At 42.1% G+C, this 16,139-nt stretch overlaps 1 protein-coding gene across 3 annotated transcripts in view; it reads left to right on the top strand.

Moving 5' to 3' along the window:
- The window catches only part of IGHMBP2 (immunoglobulin mu DNA binding protein 2), a 92,797-nt gene that overhangs the window by 1,827 nt on the left and 74,831 nt on the right, over positions 1 to 16,139 (top strand). For 2 of the 3 annotated variants that reach the window (XM_077321264.1, XM_077321267.1), the window contains 5 exons: positions 2,103 to 2,275; positions 7,590 to 7,782; positions 8,424 to 8,521; positions 13,933 to 14,096; positions 15,205 to 15,405. In XM_077321264.1, coding sequence (XP_077177379.1) covers positions 2,103 to 2,275; positions 7,590 to 7,782; positions 8,424 to 8,521; positions 13,933 to 14,096; positions 15,205 to 15,405 — 829 coding nt within the window. The remainder of the gene's footprint in view (positions 1 to 2,102; positions 2,276 to 7,589; positions 7,783 to 8,423; positions 8,522 to 13,932; positions 14,097 to 15,204; positions 15,406 to 16,139) is intronic. The other variant, XM_077321265.1, reaches the window with a different exon arrangement.

Genomic DNA, 16,139 nt, shown 5'->3' with positions numbered 1-16,139 from the left:
AATTATGCTGCTTCATTCTTTCAAGTCTTGTAGTGTTTTAAAAGCTATAATGAGGTTGCAAGTGGGAAACTCCCCTCTCGTTCAGTGACATGGGTATTTAGCTCCAATATGCACATGGTATGTATGTGCAGTTGCTATCTTTAAAAATTTGGTGGAGAGGCAGTTTCATGTACACAAGAAGTTGTATAATATTGAGTTACAGCTGAAATTCCACTCAAATAAATAGGCAAGAATGTGTGATTGTTGTATATATCTCAGTGCTTTTGGAACATCAGTTTATGTCACGTGTATCTGGTGGGAGGGTTGTGGCTCAGTGGCAGAGCATTTGTTTGGCATGCAGAAGCTCTCAGGTTTGTTCTCTGACATCTTCAGAAAAACAGTTCAGATACTAGGTGATGTGAAAGATCTCTACCTGAGAGCCACAGTTCAGTTGCCTGTGCGCCAAACCAAGTGGGCAATTAACAAAAAAACTAGGCTCGTAATTATTAGATAGTTTTAAAATAAATACAATTTAAAATCAATTCATGGGCTTGGGGTATTCACCCCCATGTTATTTATTTTGTGTTGTTTCAGATAAGGCTGTTCTTTTGGCAGGGACTTTGTTGAGAGGACTGTTTTGATCTATTTGTCGTCATTCTTTGTGGCTGCTTCTGCTTTGGCAGCTCCCCCCCCCCCCCGCCTTGTAACAAGTAGATGCACACTGAGCTAGGGCGCTGGCCTTGTTGTAAAGTAGCAGTTAAATTGTTTTAGTCCTTACAACATATTAATGAAAGTTTGTCATCTGAGGAATTAAGAATTGTATTAGGAATTTTACTGAGAGTATTGATGGTTTGATAGAATCATCGAATTTTAATAGGAAGAGGAATATACTAGTTAACTGATAAATTGTTTATATAGGATAAACTAATTTTTGACCCACAGAATTGTAATTTGAAAGGAAGGGAAAGGAATAATCTTAGAAGTGCTAGAATGGTTCCTAACTCACAATGTTCCTTAAGAATGATGGGTTCCCAAAGTGGACCAATAGATGGTAAATCACCTGTTCCTACTGGTTTGGTACCCTTTCTATAGAATTTATGCCATATCAATGCTCACTAAGACTCAGCAGAGAACACGGATCTTGTTGACCTACCATGTACACATATTTTCATTTTCAGTTATATTCCAGTAGCGCAAAGGGTTGGAACTTCCCCCTCTTCTTTTTCAAGTAGACATTGTTGTTGAATTACAGCAGTGCCACGTGCTGCCAACCCAGGCACAAATACTTAGCCTGTGAATTTCAAAATTCAGTACAGGATAAAACCTTTGTCTGAAGGAAGAATTCTAATAGGTTCACTCTGGCAATATAATGTGAGAAACAGCAGTTCTTCTGGTAAGTATTCAGAGTATAAGCACAAGATTTTTTATTTTTTAATTTCAGTTTATATCCTGCCACTCTCCATGGACTCATGATGGGTCACATCAAACAGAATAAAACCCCCAAACAAACCAATCAACCCCCCCTCCAATAACATAAAACACAAGGAGCAGCATAATCCTATTCCTCCCTTCTCCACAGTCAATCAAGATTTTATAACACTTCCTTGAATCATAGTAGAAGCAACTGAAGGCTTAAGTGCTTTGAGCTCAATTTGAGCTACCTATTACTGAAGTGGAGCTGAAAGGAAAGTGGGTGGCGGGAGGAGATCTAGCAAGGTAGCAACCTACTTTCCTTTCCAAATTACTCTAGGGAGCTACATTAAAGAGGGGGAGCAACTTTGTAATACGTGTGGCCATCGTGTGACAAGGGGATCTGTGTAGTCTTCCTCCTCACCAGATACCACTAATTAGAAGAACAGTAAACTGGTAAATTTGTAAAGAGGTCCTACAAGGGCCCCCCTCCTTGGAATGAATCAGGAGACTGATCCATTTCTCTGTCTCTAAAAACTTGAGGGTATTCCTATGTTATTTTCAGATTTGTGCATGTGCTGGATAGTTCTGTTGTACCTGTCACCAGCTTCACCCTTGACATTGTTCTTCACAATTTTCTGAGGGGAGGGCCAAACTTTTTGAAAGTTATCATTCACTTACCAGTCATAAAACTGTATATCTCTTCTTTCCAGGGCATGGCAAGAAAGTATCTCCCTGAAGGAACTGCAACGCAGAGGTGTTTGCTTGCTGAAGCTTGAAATAGCCAGTCAAAGAACCGGGTTGTATGGCCGGCTGCTTGTAACTTTCCAGCCTAGAAAGTATGGCTCGGAACTTTCAGAGCTGCCTTGTAACAGTTTTGGGCCTGGTAAGTAAGTTTGTGTTGACTTAATGACAAAGATTAGCTTTAACTACTAAACATAAAGGTACATGACATTGGTGATGTCACAGTTATAAAATCAAAACATGGCTGTAGCTGCAACAAAATCAGACTTGTGATGAAAATCAAAACCCATGCTAGATTGGTCCATTGACATGCTTTGAGCTATAATAAGAAACCTACAGGTATTAGAATTCAGCTGGTCATTTTATGTCAGTAGAATATAACTTGCTTTGACTTGAATCACTCAGGCTAGCCTGATCTTGTCACATCTCAGAAGCTAAGCCAGGTCAGCCCTGTCTATTATTTGTCTGGGAGACCACCAAGGAATGCTAGGGTCACTACACAGAGCCAGGCAACAACCAACCACCTCGGAATGTCACTTGCCTTGGGAACTCTATCGGCTTGCCAGAAGTCTGCTGTGTCTCGACAGTAACAGCGAAATGTAACTCAACTGATAAGAGTAGTATAATGAGGGCAATGATAGCATCTAGGGAGTTCTCATATGTATTTGTCCTTATTAATAATTGGCACAGTGCACTGTGTAGAAGGCTGTGCAAGGTTGTGTGATGGTTACACAAGGCAAGTTTTCCAATATGGAATGACTGGCCAGAAATAAATTAACTAAAACCGATATGTATTCTTGTATCTTACTTGAATAATGAATGTGGTTCAGAATTGTGAAACGGAGGAGGAAGAGGCAGCTATAAATTTCATACTGAGGGTTTTAGGAAGAATTCATGTTCTTCCTAAAACCAAACAACACCAAACAAGTGTTGGTATATCTCTGGTATATCAGGGCAATTTTCACCTCACCCTATTGGAGAGTATGCTTTAAATGGCAATTTTTTTTTCAAGCAGACATACAAAACAATAAATGGTTCCCTGAATTGGATGAACAATTTTATTTGTATTTCTAACTTGGTGGCGTTTACATTGCTGTTTTAAAAGGAAAACAAGACATAAAAATAATTTATAAACATTTTTCAAGGCTTCAAGGCTTCTTTAAATTACATCTGTCTCTTGACATGGAAACAAAAAACTGGCAAACCTTCCAAAAGAAATTACACCACTATGGTACCAAATTGCCAGCACATTGACTCAATATGCTCTCTCCATGTATTGTTAAGCAGAGCATCTCATAGGCCACAGTCAGAAATGCTATATGCTATGAACCTGACACAGTATCCTGGCTACTTTGTTACACTGGCAGGTGTCTGAGTTATTGAGCCACTATTACACAGTTAAACAAAATGAAGCTAAAGCCTGTATCTGAAGTAATTGGATTTGCATACGTTTTTAAAGTACTGAGTCTATAAAAAAGGAAAGTGCTAAGTTTCTTCATGCACCTTTGTTCCTCTCTATATTATTCCCCGTTTGTTCTCCTGGCATCACCAGTTTCTTCTTCTCTCCCTTTCAGGATAACACAAGTTGGGTCTAGGATCCCATCTAGTGTCAGACATAACATAATCATGTGGGACCTCTGGGTTCTCAGTTCCTGTGTATGCTAAGCCCTATTAGGATCAGGACCATGGTGCACATGGAAGAGGGGCTTTAACTTTCCTCCCAGGAGGGTTCTGTTTAGCAAAACCTGTATGGTCCTTGGGATACATGTAGGTTTGCTAAACAGATCTAGTAGCATCCCCCAGGATTGTTTCAGCCTAGGGAAAGGGTGTGTGTGTGTGTGTGTGTGTAGAGGAGGCTGAAGCTCTCCCTTCCTGTGTACCATGGTCTTGATCCTTGAGAACCTACAGCTCATGAGTGATTGTTTTATACCTGTCTCTGGTTGATGACCCAGCCCCAATCTATGTATGATCTGAAAGGCTGAATATTCAACCCTTCCCCCCCAAAAAAAATATTAGTAAAGGTAAAGGTATCCCCTGTGCAAGCACCGGGTCATGTCTGACCCTTGGGGTGACGCCCTCTAGCGTTTTCATGGCAGACTCAATATGGGGTGGTTTGCCAGTGCCTTCCCCAGTCATTACCGTTTACCCCCCAGCAAGCTGGATACTCATTTTACTGACCTCGGAAGGATGAAGGCTGAGTCAACCTTGAGCTGGCTGCTGGGATCGAACTCCCAGCCTCATGGGCAGAGCTTTCAGACTGCATGTCTGCTGCCTTACCACTCTGCGCCACAAGAGGCTCTAAAAAAAAATATTAGTAGCATACCTAAATTGACCCATCACCTTGCATGATGATAGTGATTTGAGACCAGCATTATATTCTATCCTTGGTTACTTTGAAATAAAAGACAGTCTGAAAATATATTCTATGGAGTGTAGGAAAATATGAACTTTGGAAACAGTCCCTAGAGCAGACTTTCTCAACTTTTTTACTGTTGAGAACCCCCTGAAACATTCTTCAGCCTTTGAGAAGCCCCAAAGGGTTAAGCCCCAAATATGGTTAAGAAGTACAGCTGTGTACACTGCCCATTTGTGATACCCTTCCAGGACCATCAAGAAACTCCAGAATTTCACAAAACCCTGGTTGAGAAAGCCTGCCCTAGAGCCTTTAAAAATCCACCATCTCTCTGCACACAGTTTCTGAAAAAGCATATCATTCCTAAAATGTGACTCCAAAGCCAGCATGAGCTTAAGATAAAGTCAGTTGAGTTCATAATTGCTAGGGATTGAACATTTTCAATTATGCAGAGCTGAGTTTTTATTTTTATTAATAAATATTTTAGAAAGTAGAAGGAAGCAGCAGGAAAAAGGCAGAGGAAAACTGAAATGAAAATTTGGCTTTACCATAGTTGAAAATGAGTGCCATGTACTCAAGGGCAGGGGGCATTTCTTCCAAGATTTAAGTAGAGCAGATTAATTATTCATTGCAGTATAAATCAGCAGCTTCTTTTTTTCAAAAATAGGGGGAAATGGGGGAAAGTTAAAATCCAGCAACTATCCACATTGCTTTCTATTTAAAAGTTTCTAGATACCTAAAAATAAGTTTAGACACAATTATCATCAATATGCCATATGTTCAAATATTTATAGTCAAATATCATAGGTTTCATTTTCTGCATCTATTCAGTTAGTTTCCAGAAGTACTCTGAGATACTTAAGGCCACAGGGCCATATTTAGATACAAATAGATGTTGCATTGGTAGCCATTGTCATTCAACAAGTTGACAAGTCATATCTAGACCTCAGCTGGCAAAAAAAATGACAAAAACTCATAATTATGGGTTGTTAATAGGTTCAGTGTAAAAATCCCCCTATCAGTGCAAGTCTTTCATAAAACAAGATTTCTTCTCAATTTCCCATTGTTCTCTAGTTGCAGAAATTGCAGGAGGAATTTATTTATTTATATATTATATTTATATACTGCCCTCCCTTGAGGCTCAGGGCGGTTTACATAAAATGGAAACAATACAAATAACTAGATAATTACAAACATTAATGATACAGTCATAACAATAGAATGATAAAATAGAACAGAAGAAAACTGGTGAGAACATCTATTCAAGTTTAACATACTGGTGGTCCCATGGGTTGGATGAATTGGCAGTGGTTTTCATAGGATACTCATGGGTCAATGGAAACTTATTGGTTCAGGTTGACCTCAGTCAAATGCCTGGTGGAGGATCTCCCTTTTGCAGGCCCTGTGGAATTGTTCAAGTTCCGTTAGGGCCCTGATCTCCTTTGGGAGCTCGTTACACCAGATGGTTCCACCAGGATGGAGAAACAGTTTTTTATTTACTTTGAGAGTGAATTGAACTGAAGAACATTCAGACTGAAAGGTTTTCAGTTCTTCAAGCAAATTTTGCTATAAATTAAAATTTTCATTGAAGGAAGAAACTGTGACAAGTTTATGAATTAATTGATGCTTATTGTTATTAACAATTAGTTCCACACAGCATTTTGCTTTGTTTCCCACCTGGAGCCTGGCATCCGTGCACCTCCATGGGATCCAAAGCCAGAGAGTCCCTCCTCCCAAGTAGCTGTTTTTTCCAGGGAGATTGATCTCTGCAGCCTGGAAATGACCTGCAGTTCCAGCAAATTCCCAGGTCCCAACTAGAAATTGGCATCCTGCAACCTCCCTGGGGAACTGTGCCACAGAGTTCCCCCCCTCCCAAGCAAGCCCTTTCATCTTCAGGAGCCTGGAGCTGAGTAGTCATTACAGAGGCCCCGCTCCAGAACAGTCATTTTTCCCTTGGGAGCTGCTCTCTGTAGTCTGCAGATGACCTCCAATTCCAGGAGATTTCCAGGCTGCATCTGGAGGTTGGTGACCCCTGGGTCAGGAATGTTCCCTGAGGCTTGGAGGCAGGGCCACAGTGCAGGTGCCTTCCTCCAGGAAGGCCACAGGGCAGGTGTGCATCCTAGCACCCATTGTTTCCCTGGGAGCAACGGGCTTTGCCTCTAATATTCTAATATTGAGGCAAATCTAAGAGGAAGCTATGAATGCCAAGATACCCTTAAAGTGACATTGCTTAATTTTCATAGCATGCCTAGATCTCTAATTTGCATCAGTGAACTGTTTGTTCAACTAAATGCACTGTCTTCCTCAATTATGTTGGAACCAAGTCAGCAATAGAGCATGCCTATATATATGGAGTCATGTCAGTTTTTTAATCAATAAAAGGCAGAACTTTTTTTTTAAGGACAGATTCATGTCACCATTTCCCATTATTTGACAAACTTGAGCTAAAATGGAAATACAAGAAGAGTCAGTGCACATCAGTATAAAATGCAGGTTGGTTTCTAGTAGAATTTATGTTCTATCTTTCTAAGCAGTGAGCCAGTATGGGATGAAGCTCTTGACATTTTCGAGATGTAAAATTGTGTAGCCAAAGTAAAATGTTTTTTTTCTGCTTTGTTGTTAAGTGGATGCTTTGTAATAGATTTTGATGAGGCTAGTGGATAAGTGGAGCCTCTTGTGGTGCAGAGTGTTAAGGCAGCTGTCTGAAAGCTTTGCCCATGAGGTTGGGAGTTCAATCCCAGCAGCCGGCTCAAGGTTGACTCAGCCTTCCATCCTTCCGAGGTCGGTAAAATGAGTACCCAGCTTGCTGGGGGGTAAACGGTAATGACTGGGGAAGGCACTGGCAAACCACCCCGTATTGAGTCTGCCATGAAAACGCTAGAGGGCGTCATCCCAAGGGTCAGACATGACTCAGTGCTTGCACAGGGGATACCTTTAGTGGATAAGTGGGAGGTACATAAGAGTTTTGAGAGATATAAGCAGCTAGCTGTGCAGACCTGTATGACTGAATTGCAATTGAGAAGTGAAATGCTTAACTGTAGTGTTTCTACTAAAAAATTTACTGTTCTGCATTTTCCTTTCCACAACAATTACTCTTCCACAGGTGACATTGTGGGACTATATGAAATGGCTGGCCAAGGGGTTCAGCTGACCACAGGAATTGTCACCCGCATGTCCCCCAAGTCAATTGTAATTGCAGTTGATGAGCCCCAGAATGGCCTTGTGAGCTTGGACCAGGAGAACTCTTATCGCCTGCTGAAACTTGCCAATGATGTTACGTATAAGAGGCTTAAAAAGTAAGTTTATTTACTGCATTTATACTTGATTTTTCTTCATCAATGGAGATCTCAACATAGCTTATATCATTATTCTGTCATCCGTTTTAGTCTCACAACAACCTGTGAGGTGTATGACTGGCTCAAACTTACCCAGCAGTTTTCCATGGCAGAGCAGAAATTCAAATTTGGAGCTTCCAGATCCTAGGCCACGTCTCCATCCACTGGACTATGCTGGCTGTCTCCTGTTAAAACTTTTAACACAATATCATTCTAGTCTTCTGGTGTATTTAATAGAAAGCAGCGCTGCCTTTACAATAGTCATAATGTCTTCAAAGGCTTTTCACAGTCATAATAATGTGGCCCCTCCTCATGCTGGGCATTTACATCTAAGCTCCCCACCCCTAGGTAGGTCTGTTTGAAAGTAGGGGTTTGTGGCTGCCAATCTTGTGGAGTTGTCTGGGGTTTTATTGGGTTATGTGAATTTATAATTGTAAGCCGTCACAAGGCTCTCGAGAGTGGCGGGATATAAATCCATAAATAAATAATATACATAAATACATAAATTCCCTGCAGTCATATGGGATGTTACTATGGCTTGATTTTTTTTGAAGTCTTTGAAGGACTTGTTTTTAAGATCTCCTTTGTATTATTTTTGGCAGGGCTTTAAACAGGCTCAGTCAGTATCGCTATGGCCCATCATCTGGTCTTATTGATGTCCTCTTTGGTTCTTCTGAACCTAGTGATTCCAATGATACAGGTAAGTACTTTGTCTTTTCCTTTTGAATGTAGAAGTCACAGCAGCGTGAAGCAGTCACAGCAGCTTGTACTTTCCTACCGGGGATATTATACTCATTCAGTGCAGTCTTAAGTAGACTCACATCCTTCTGAGTCCATTGATGTCAATGGGCTTAGAAGGGTGTAACTCTCCTCAGGACTGTACTCTCATTAATCCTGCTTCGGTAATAGCTTTGAAGCAAAAATGCAAACTGAGCATCTAATTCAATGCTGAATCTTCTGCCTCCTGCTCCCTTCTCCTTGCTATGGTATTCTCCCTTCATCACTCTCACAAGCACACCATTTCAGTGGAAATAATGACGCAGAAGAGGTGTGACCATGCATTTATGCACTTGCTTCTGGGGGATGTGTTTGGGATCCTGACATCGGCTCATTGTATTCTTTCAACTAGTGGACAGCAGCTAGACCACCCTACCCACCTGTTCCACTCTTGTGGTGTACGTGATGCTTCTTGTGAGTCATCGAGCAGTCAAAGGATACATGTGTGTTTGCTAGTCATCCCATTTAAGGCTTCCTCTATTTTAGTGTCATTTGGCTACCTGGCTACTTTCTTCTATCCACCAGTTGTTGGTTCTTCACTGGTAATGTGGTATTAGACAGAGGAAAGGGACCTTAGTTGTTGCAATCAGAAATTCATGGAGAAGAAATCGGTAGCAATTAGCCAGCACCTTGTTCAGGTTAATCACCGGGAAGTGTTGGACATGCTTTGTTATGCAATGGTTTGCCAGAAGTTTAATTAACTTTGACCACAAGCAATCTGCATGTTCAAAAGAAAGCACATGGTAGACCACTCTTGGGACAATTTCAAAGTGCAGGTAGGATGATTGTAGCTTAATATGCCTTTATATTTAAAACAAACAAACAGAAAATTAGCTCATCAAGCTTCAGTTGCATGTAGAATATGTGCAAGGATATCTGGTAACCACCAGAGGGTAGCATTATCCCATGAGCAGCACATTTGTAGCCATATTGTTGCCTTTCATATTTTTATGAAATTTCTTGAAATGAAATAAGCATTTTATGATGAGTTCTCTATGGTGAAACTGCTTGTGCACTACTCATGGCGATGGGAATGTTGTGGTGCTGCAAAGGAGGATCTGCAAAGTTTCCTTTATTTGTATTCCTGGTGGGTTCCACATGGGGAAGGGCTTGTATAATTTCCCCGTTACTAGAGCAGCTGAAAATAAAGTAAAGCTCTTAAACTCCTCAAGTGGCTAGGAGGGTCAGTGGCATGGCTGATGTGGAACACACAGTCTGCCTTCCCCTCCCTCCCAGTGTTGGGAGAGTGGAGCAGCTTCTGTAGAGTGTGCCTGGTCAGCCTTCCAGTGGGCAGGAGGCCAGGGAAGCATGATGGGGCTGCAGTGGAGTAGAGCAGAGTGCACATGGATGACCACATACAGCCCCTCCCCCCAGTTTACCTCCTTCTGGCTCTTTTTCCTCATGACAAGTGCTGGCACAGAGGAGGAGGATGGGGCGGGGAAAAACCTCTGATTGGCCCTCAGTGTGTGAGTACTTTCATTCTATTAGGGGCATGTCCCCCAGTGAGGGCCAATCAGAAGCTTGGCACATTGTCAGGATTACCCAATGCTTTTTACATGGCATGATATTACATGGTATGATATTTTCTTGCATACAGACCCTCAGTCATACAATGAAGGTTTTTGTGCTGTGCTGGCAAATGCTGCCAATGCAATTTTTAAAAATCTGCACAGCCAGTCAGAAGCTCAGCTGAGCACAAGTCCTATCTTGACCCAGCCACTTTCTAGAGATAGTGGGCACAAAGGAAAGGCATTGGTGCCCATGAGTGCCATGTTGGGTACCCTGTCCTGGAGGATGTAGTTAAGGTATATCACTGAGATTACTAAATCAAAGGACCATGAAATCCAATCCAAACCCCACTTTTCAGTGGTTTAGGTGTCACTATCCCTTTAAAGATCCATCTAGTCAGAGAACCTACTGAGATAGTTGAAAGCATTAGTTTAGCTCTCCAAATTTCCCTCTGAATGAAGATGTTCTTCCCTGGGTCAGTTTTAAAAGTAGTGGTGTCTTTAAGTGGGAAAGGGCTCAGAAACTGTTCTCAGAGAAACTTATTCATTAAATACATTTATCCTTTTTGGGCATGCTTGCTGTTTCCCTTCCTTTCTTAATTAAAATAGTCAAGGATTCTGATTAGAGGCAAGAAAATAAACTAGAGTTTAGTTTGCGGGACTAACCAGTATTTGTGCAACAAGCTGTCATTAAAAACAAACCATGGTTTAAATCAGGGGTAGTCAAACTACGGCCCTCCAGATGTCCATGGACTACAAGCGTTCGCTGGCAGGGGCTCATGGAGGGCCGCAGTTTGACTACCCCTGGTTTAAACAAACAGAAGAGCTGTTTTTTGTGCCCTGCCTTTTACTACCTGAAGGAGTCTCAAAGCAGTTTATAAACACCTACCCTTCCTCTCCCCACAACAGATACCCTGTGAGGTAGTTGAGTCTGAGAAAGCTCTGAGAACTCTGATTAACCCAGGGTCACCCAGCTGGCTGCATGTGGAGGAGTGGGAGATCAAAACCAGTTCTCCAGATTAGAGGCCACTGTTCTTGACCACTATTCCACCAGGCCTATGATTGAGGCTTAAAGATAACATCAAAACATTGCTGGCCTCCCTGCCCAAACCTGCCTAAGCAAATTGCACCTTTCTCCATGTCCCGGAATGGGAGACAGATCAAGCACACTGGTATTTATTGCTTAAATAATGATAGGTTGTATTTGTAACTTGTGTGAACTGCCCTGAGCCTTTGGAGAAGGGTGGCATATAAATACAATGAATAAATAGAATAAATGAATAAATAAATACATCTAGCTGGCTCTCAATGCACTCATGCTTTCAAATTCCATGAAAATATCAAACTGTCCATATGAACACATATGAAACACTGCTTATTTAGTATAGTCGCAGAGCTATGCTTTTCTATGCTGCTTGGAATTGTTGAATCGTGCCTTAAGGTGTGTTGAAATTATGCACAGGTGGGATCGGGATTGTGTTCGCTGATGCTTTCAGCATCCCATCTGACATCTTTATATTGAATGTAACGTTGAAATACATAGAACTCTTTCATGTGATCTCCCCACCCCACACCCTTATTTAAGGGGATAACTTTCTCTCTGTTGGAATCTATTCTGCAATCCATCAAGTGGGACCTGAGCAGGGCAAACATTCCTAGAGGTAGAATGAGGAAATTGACTGTGGCTGGGTGGAATTCCTCATTCCATCTCCCAGGATACCTATCCAGCTTAAGATCCACTTGGACTACATATGCTATAATATTTGGAGTCTTATATGAACTGACTGCAAGGTTTCTCATCTCCATCCTCATAACAGATACTCTAAATAGGTATTTATTTTTTGTTTATACTCTGCCTCTCCCCACTGAGGACTCAGAACTGCTTACGTCATTCTCCTTTTTCTCCATTTTCGCTCACAACAACCGTGTGAGGCAGTTAGGCAGTGCGGGTGTGCCTGGCTAAAGATCAGGCACACCCGATCAGTTCTCTTAAAGCTTAAAAAGAGAAGCTGATGTTTTACAGAGGCAAACTCACCTTCATAACAAAAGAAAGATTTCAGCAGAGTTTGTTACTTGAATTTATCCTCATTCGAGAGACCCTTCTGGCTGTTGAACATCAACCTGTGCTATTGCACATAACTTTTTGTTAGGTTTTGCTTTTAACGCCTCTGTTTGAAGAATAGTTCTGTAACTCAGAAGTTTGCTTCTGGCACTCTAAAATTATCTGGTCCATTAAATATATCATTGAGTGAGAACATCACCATTAATAAGTACCTAAAATAGCAAGACTAGTAGAAGAATTGGTAGTGTTAACAACTGTTCTTCCTACAAAACAGCCTCAAAAGTCTGTTTCCTGTTAGTCATCATAGCAGAAGTCTAGAAAACTGAATGGGTTTGGAGGCGGAATTATTCTTCTGCCGCTTGGAATGTGAGGGCTCCTGGCTGCCTGGCTTAGCAAAGGTAGCATTGGTGCCCCTTTTGATGTGGCAGCTCCTTGTGGGTACTGAGGCTTTAAATAGCCCATTGTGTCTTTTGCCAGCCTGAAATTAAAAATGCCTGTTCTGTGTAGCACTTGCCAAATACCAGTGAGCGACAACTCCTACTTACCAGCTGTTCCTCCTCTTAAAACCCCCTTCTTATTTTTTAGTTGATTTCCCTGGGACCTCGGAGACCAAATGTTCTTCTGCTTGTTGCTGCTGCGCTGCCATCAAACAAGCCATGGCATAAAGGCTGGAGCCAAAACCCCTTGCGGAATTTGGGTTGAAAGGCCAAGGCTGGAATGCCAATAATGAAAAAGAGTGCCAGGGACAGGAGCTCCTCAAATGCATGCTTGTCCAAGGGTGAAGGCGTACAAAATATTTAAGGCTGCTGAGCATTACCACTGTATTAACTGTCCGGCAATGAGGTTTTTAAAGTCTTAAGATGATGTTGGCCATGCTTGACACCCCCTCCCCATGATGTCGCTAGGAAATATCCCCCTGTCAATGCCATGGGTACTTTTGAACAAAAAAAGTTTAATTTTTTCCCCTTTAAATTAATTGGGGAAACATGAACAGATAAACATTCGCATTAGCATAGGAGGCAGCAAGGCAAACTGAATCAGTATTATGTATACCAATCAGTTTTGCAGGAGCAATCAGTCTACAGGAGCAGCATGGACTAACCGGGTCAGAGGACTGAACTGAGGAATGGGAAAGAGATAGAAGAGGTCAATTTGGGGAAAGGCTTGTGATCCTTGTGACTACTGATTGCTGGATCTGACCTATAATAAAATATATACTATAATACACTATAATAAAATATTAAATACCAGAGAAATTCTAAGTCTTGGATGTATTTCACTTGTGATTCAAAGAATCATTTTGTGAAGGTATGACATGACATGTGCTTTGACCGGTTAATGAAGGAATGCATATTTTTACAAGTTCTCTGAAAGATCACAGTGGGACTAATGGAAATGGTGCGGGGTTGTTCTAAAATGCAACCTGGCACAATTGTTTGACTTTCTGTTCCCAGTGAGACAGGTTCTCTCTGAAACTGAGACAGGTTCTCTCTGAAACATGAAACCTGAAGACTGAGATATCTGCAGCTAAACAATGCCTTTTGTAAAGGAAGCCAGGTCTCAGTGGGGGCTCACAGATGAGATCCTGACTCCCCAGTGGATTAATCAGGGTGTTTCCTTTGTTGAAAAGGTTATTCTTGCCATCTAATGAAAGGTGCTTCCAAGAACAGCCTCTTGTGTGTACAGTTGTGCTGTCTTTCTTGTGCAAATGTACTTTGCGGGGACTGAGAGCTGAACAAATGCTTCCCCTGCTGCTTCTTACAGGGCTGTTGAAGTTCTACAATGAATCACTGGATGCCTCCCAGAAGGAAGCTGTTCGTTTCTCGTTGGCACAGAAAGAGCTTTCCATCATCCATGGGCCACCTGGAACAGGCAAAACAACAACTGTGGTGGAGATAATACTCCAAGCTGTGCAGCAAGGCCTGAAAGTGAGTAAGTGGGTATAAATCCCAAGGAGTTGCATAATTCCAAATCAGAGTGATAACTGTGTACTGTTTGTGATCTGGCAGCAAATCTGATCCCAGAACAGAGAAGGCCACCACTTTGTATTTGGGTTAGGGGCTTAGCTCATGCTCTGCACACAGTAGGTTCAGGGACCCTGGAGAGCCACTGCAAATTACAATAGTAATCCTGGGTGAGGTGGACCAATGGTATGGATCACTTTCATAATATATATGGGATATATCAGAAGGTTGGATCTGACACAAATTAGGCCAGGCCATACAATGTAATACCAAGTACTGGAGAGATAAAGCAGCCATAAGAAATGTCCTGATGCCACTAGAGCCTCCCTCCCTCTTTCTCTCTTTCTGGCTTACTCTCTCGCCCTCCCCCTCCCTTCCTTCCCCCTCCTTCCTTCCAATCTCAGTCAGCTGTAGCAAAGAACAAAGGAAGAGGGGGGGGGGAGACCTCAGCCAATGGAGGGAAGGAGGCTAGGCTTTATCTCTCTGTGTGTGTAATTGAGGGAGATGAGCGGAAGCAAGCTGCACAGCAGCCCCAGGGAAGGAAGCAATAGACTAGAGAGCCAGGTGGTCATGGGCCAAATAGGACCCCTGAGCTGTATGCTACTCAGGTCCCTTTTCCTGCAAATATCAGGGATTTAACATTATCGTTTTTTCTTCTTGCTTTTCCTCTGCAGAGCTCAGAGAAGCATGCAGGCTCCCTCCCCTGTCCCCTATTTTGTCCTCACAGCAATCTTGTGAGAAATGTCTAGACTCTTGTATCAGCATAATATTTAACCATTTTATAGTCTCCATCGTATTTGTTTCCACCAGTCTTGTACATTGGATAGCTCTCTTATTCCTAACTGTTTGGAGAGTGGATCAGAGGGTCAAACCCAGAGACCTGATAACTCTAGCAGTGTTTTCCATCCTCTGACAAGGAGCACAGTAAATGCTATTCTTCCTTTCAAGGCTATAAACTCTCCTTCCCACCCCCTCATGTCCTGGCCCTAATGCTGAGGTGGTCTCTCAACTGTCTGGAGCTAAATATTTGCTTGACCCACATTAGTGGAGCTTTCTCCATTTTCTCTTCAAGGTCCTGTGCTGTGCTCCATCAAACATTGCTGTGGACAACTTGGTTGAAAAACTCTCTGGCCATAAGGAGCGGATTCTACGCCTTGGCCACCCAGCTCGCCTCCTGGAGTCAATACAGCACCATTCCCTGGATGCAGTCTTGGCACGTGGGGATAATGCCCAGATTGTAGCAGATATCAGAAAGGAGATAGACCAAGCATTTGTATGTGTTACATTCCACTTTTCACAGTCTGTTTTTTAGCTCAGCTATTTTCAGTACGTTGCCAATATGTCTAGAAGCTTACAGTGCACCACCAGTTGCGCTATGTAGAATTCAGAATGCTATGTGTTTTGTCTTTTTAAGTAGCAAGTTGTTGTGAGGAAAAAGGCTTGGGGAACTATGAACAGTGCTGGGTTGTGGTCAACACCAGAAGGACATCAGGTGTCAGTAACAGCCAGGTAGAATGTTGTCCCTTTCTGACCATTTTTCCACTCCACTGTATATATATTGCTGTGTTCCTTTTCTACAGCTTAAATGCATGGAGTATTATGCAGATATCATGCTTATTGAAGGACGTGGTAGTGCAGTTGTGGTGTTCTATGTGTGCAAAAGCTCAGATTCTGTGGGGCTGAGTTCCAGCTACCTTGCTCTAGCTTTTTTCCTTCCTGAGCTTGCATTGCGCATTTCAACATGGACAAAAATCCTTGTGGGTTTCAGACCCCTAAGATAGTTTCTGCTACTGAACATACCAGGCCTTCCCCTTTACAGAGGCTCTGCCATCATAGTTTTCCTTCCTGCCGCCCCCGCCCCAGACTCTTGCTGTATTCCTCTTTTCCATGAAGCTACATGTCCGCTATCTTTTTAGTATTATTTAAAACATTTATTAGCCTTCTTTCTTCCTTGCAAAGCTTACAGTATAAATAAAATACATATATCAAAGCGAGATTTAAAATCAC

Source organism: Paroedura picta, chromosome 2, assembly GCF_049243985.1.
Source record: "Paroedura picta isolate Pp20150507F chromosome 2, Ppicta_v3.0, whole genome shotgun sequence".
Lineage (NCBI taxonomy): Eukaryota > Metazoa > Chordata > Lepidosauria > Squamata > Gekkonidae > Paroedura > Paroedura picta.
This window is presented reverse-complemented; position numbering and strand designations above follow the sequence as displayed.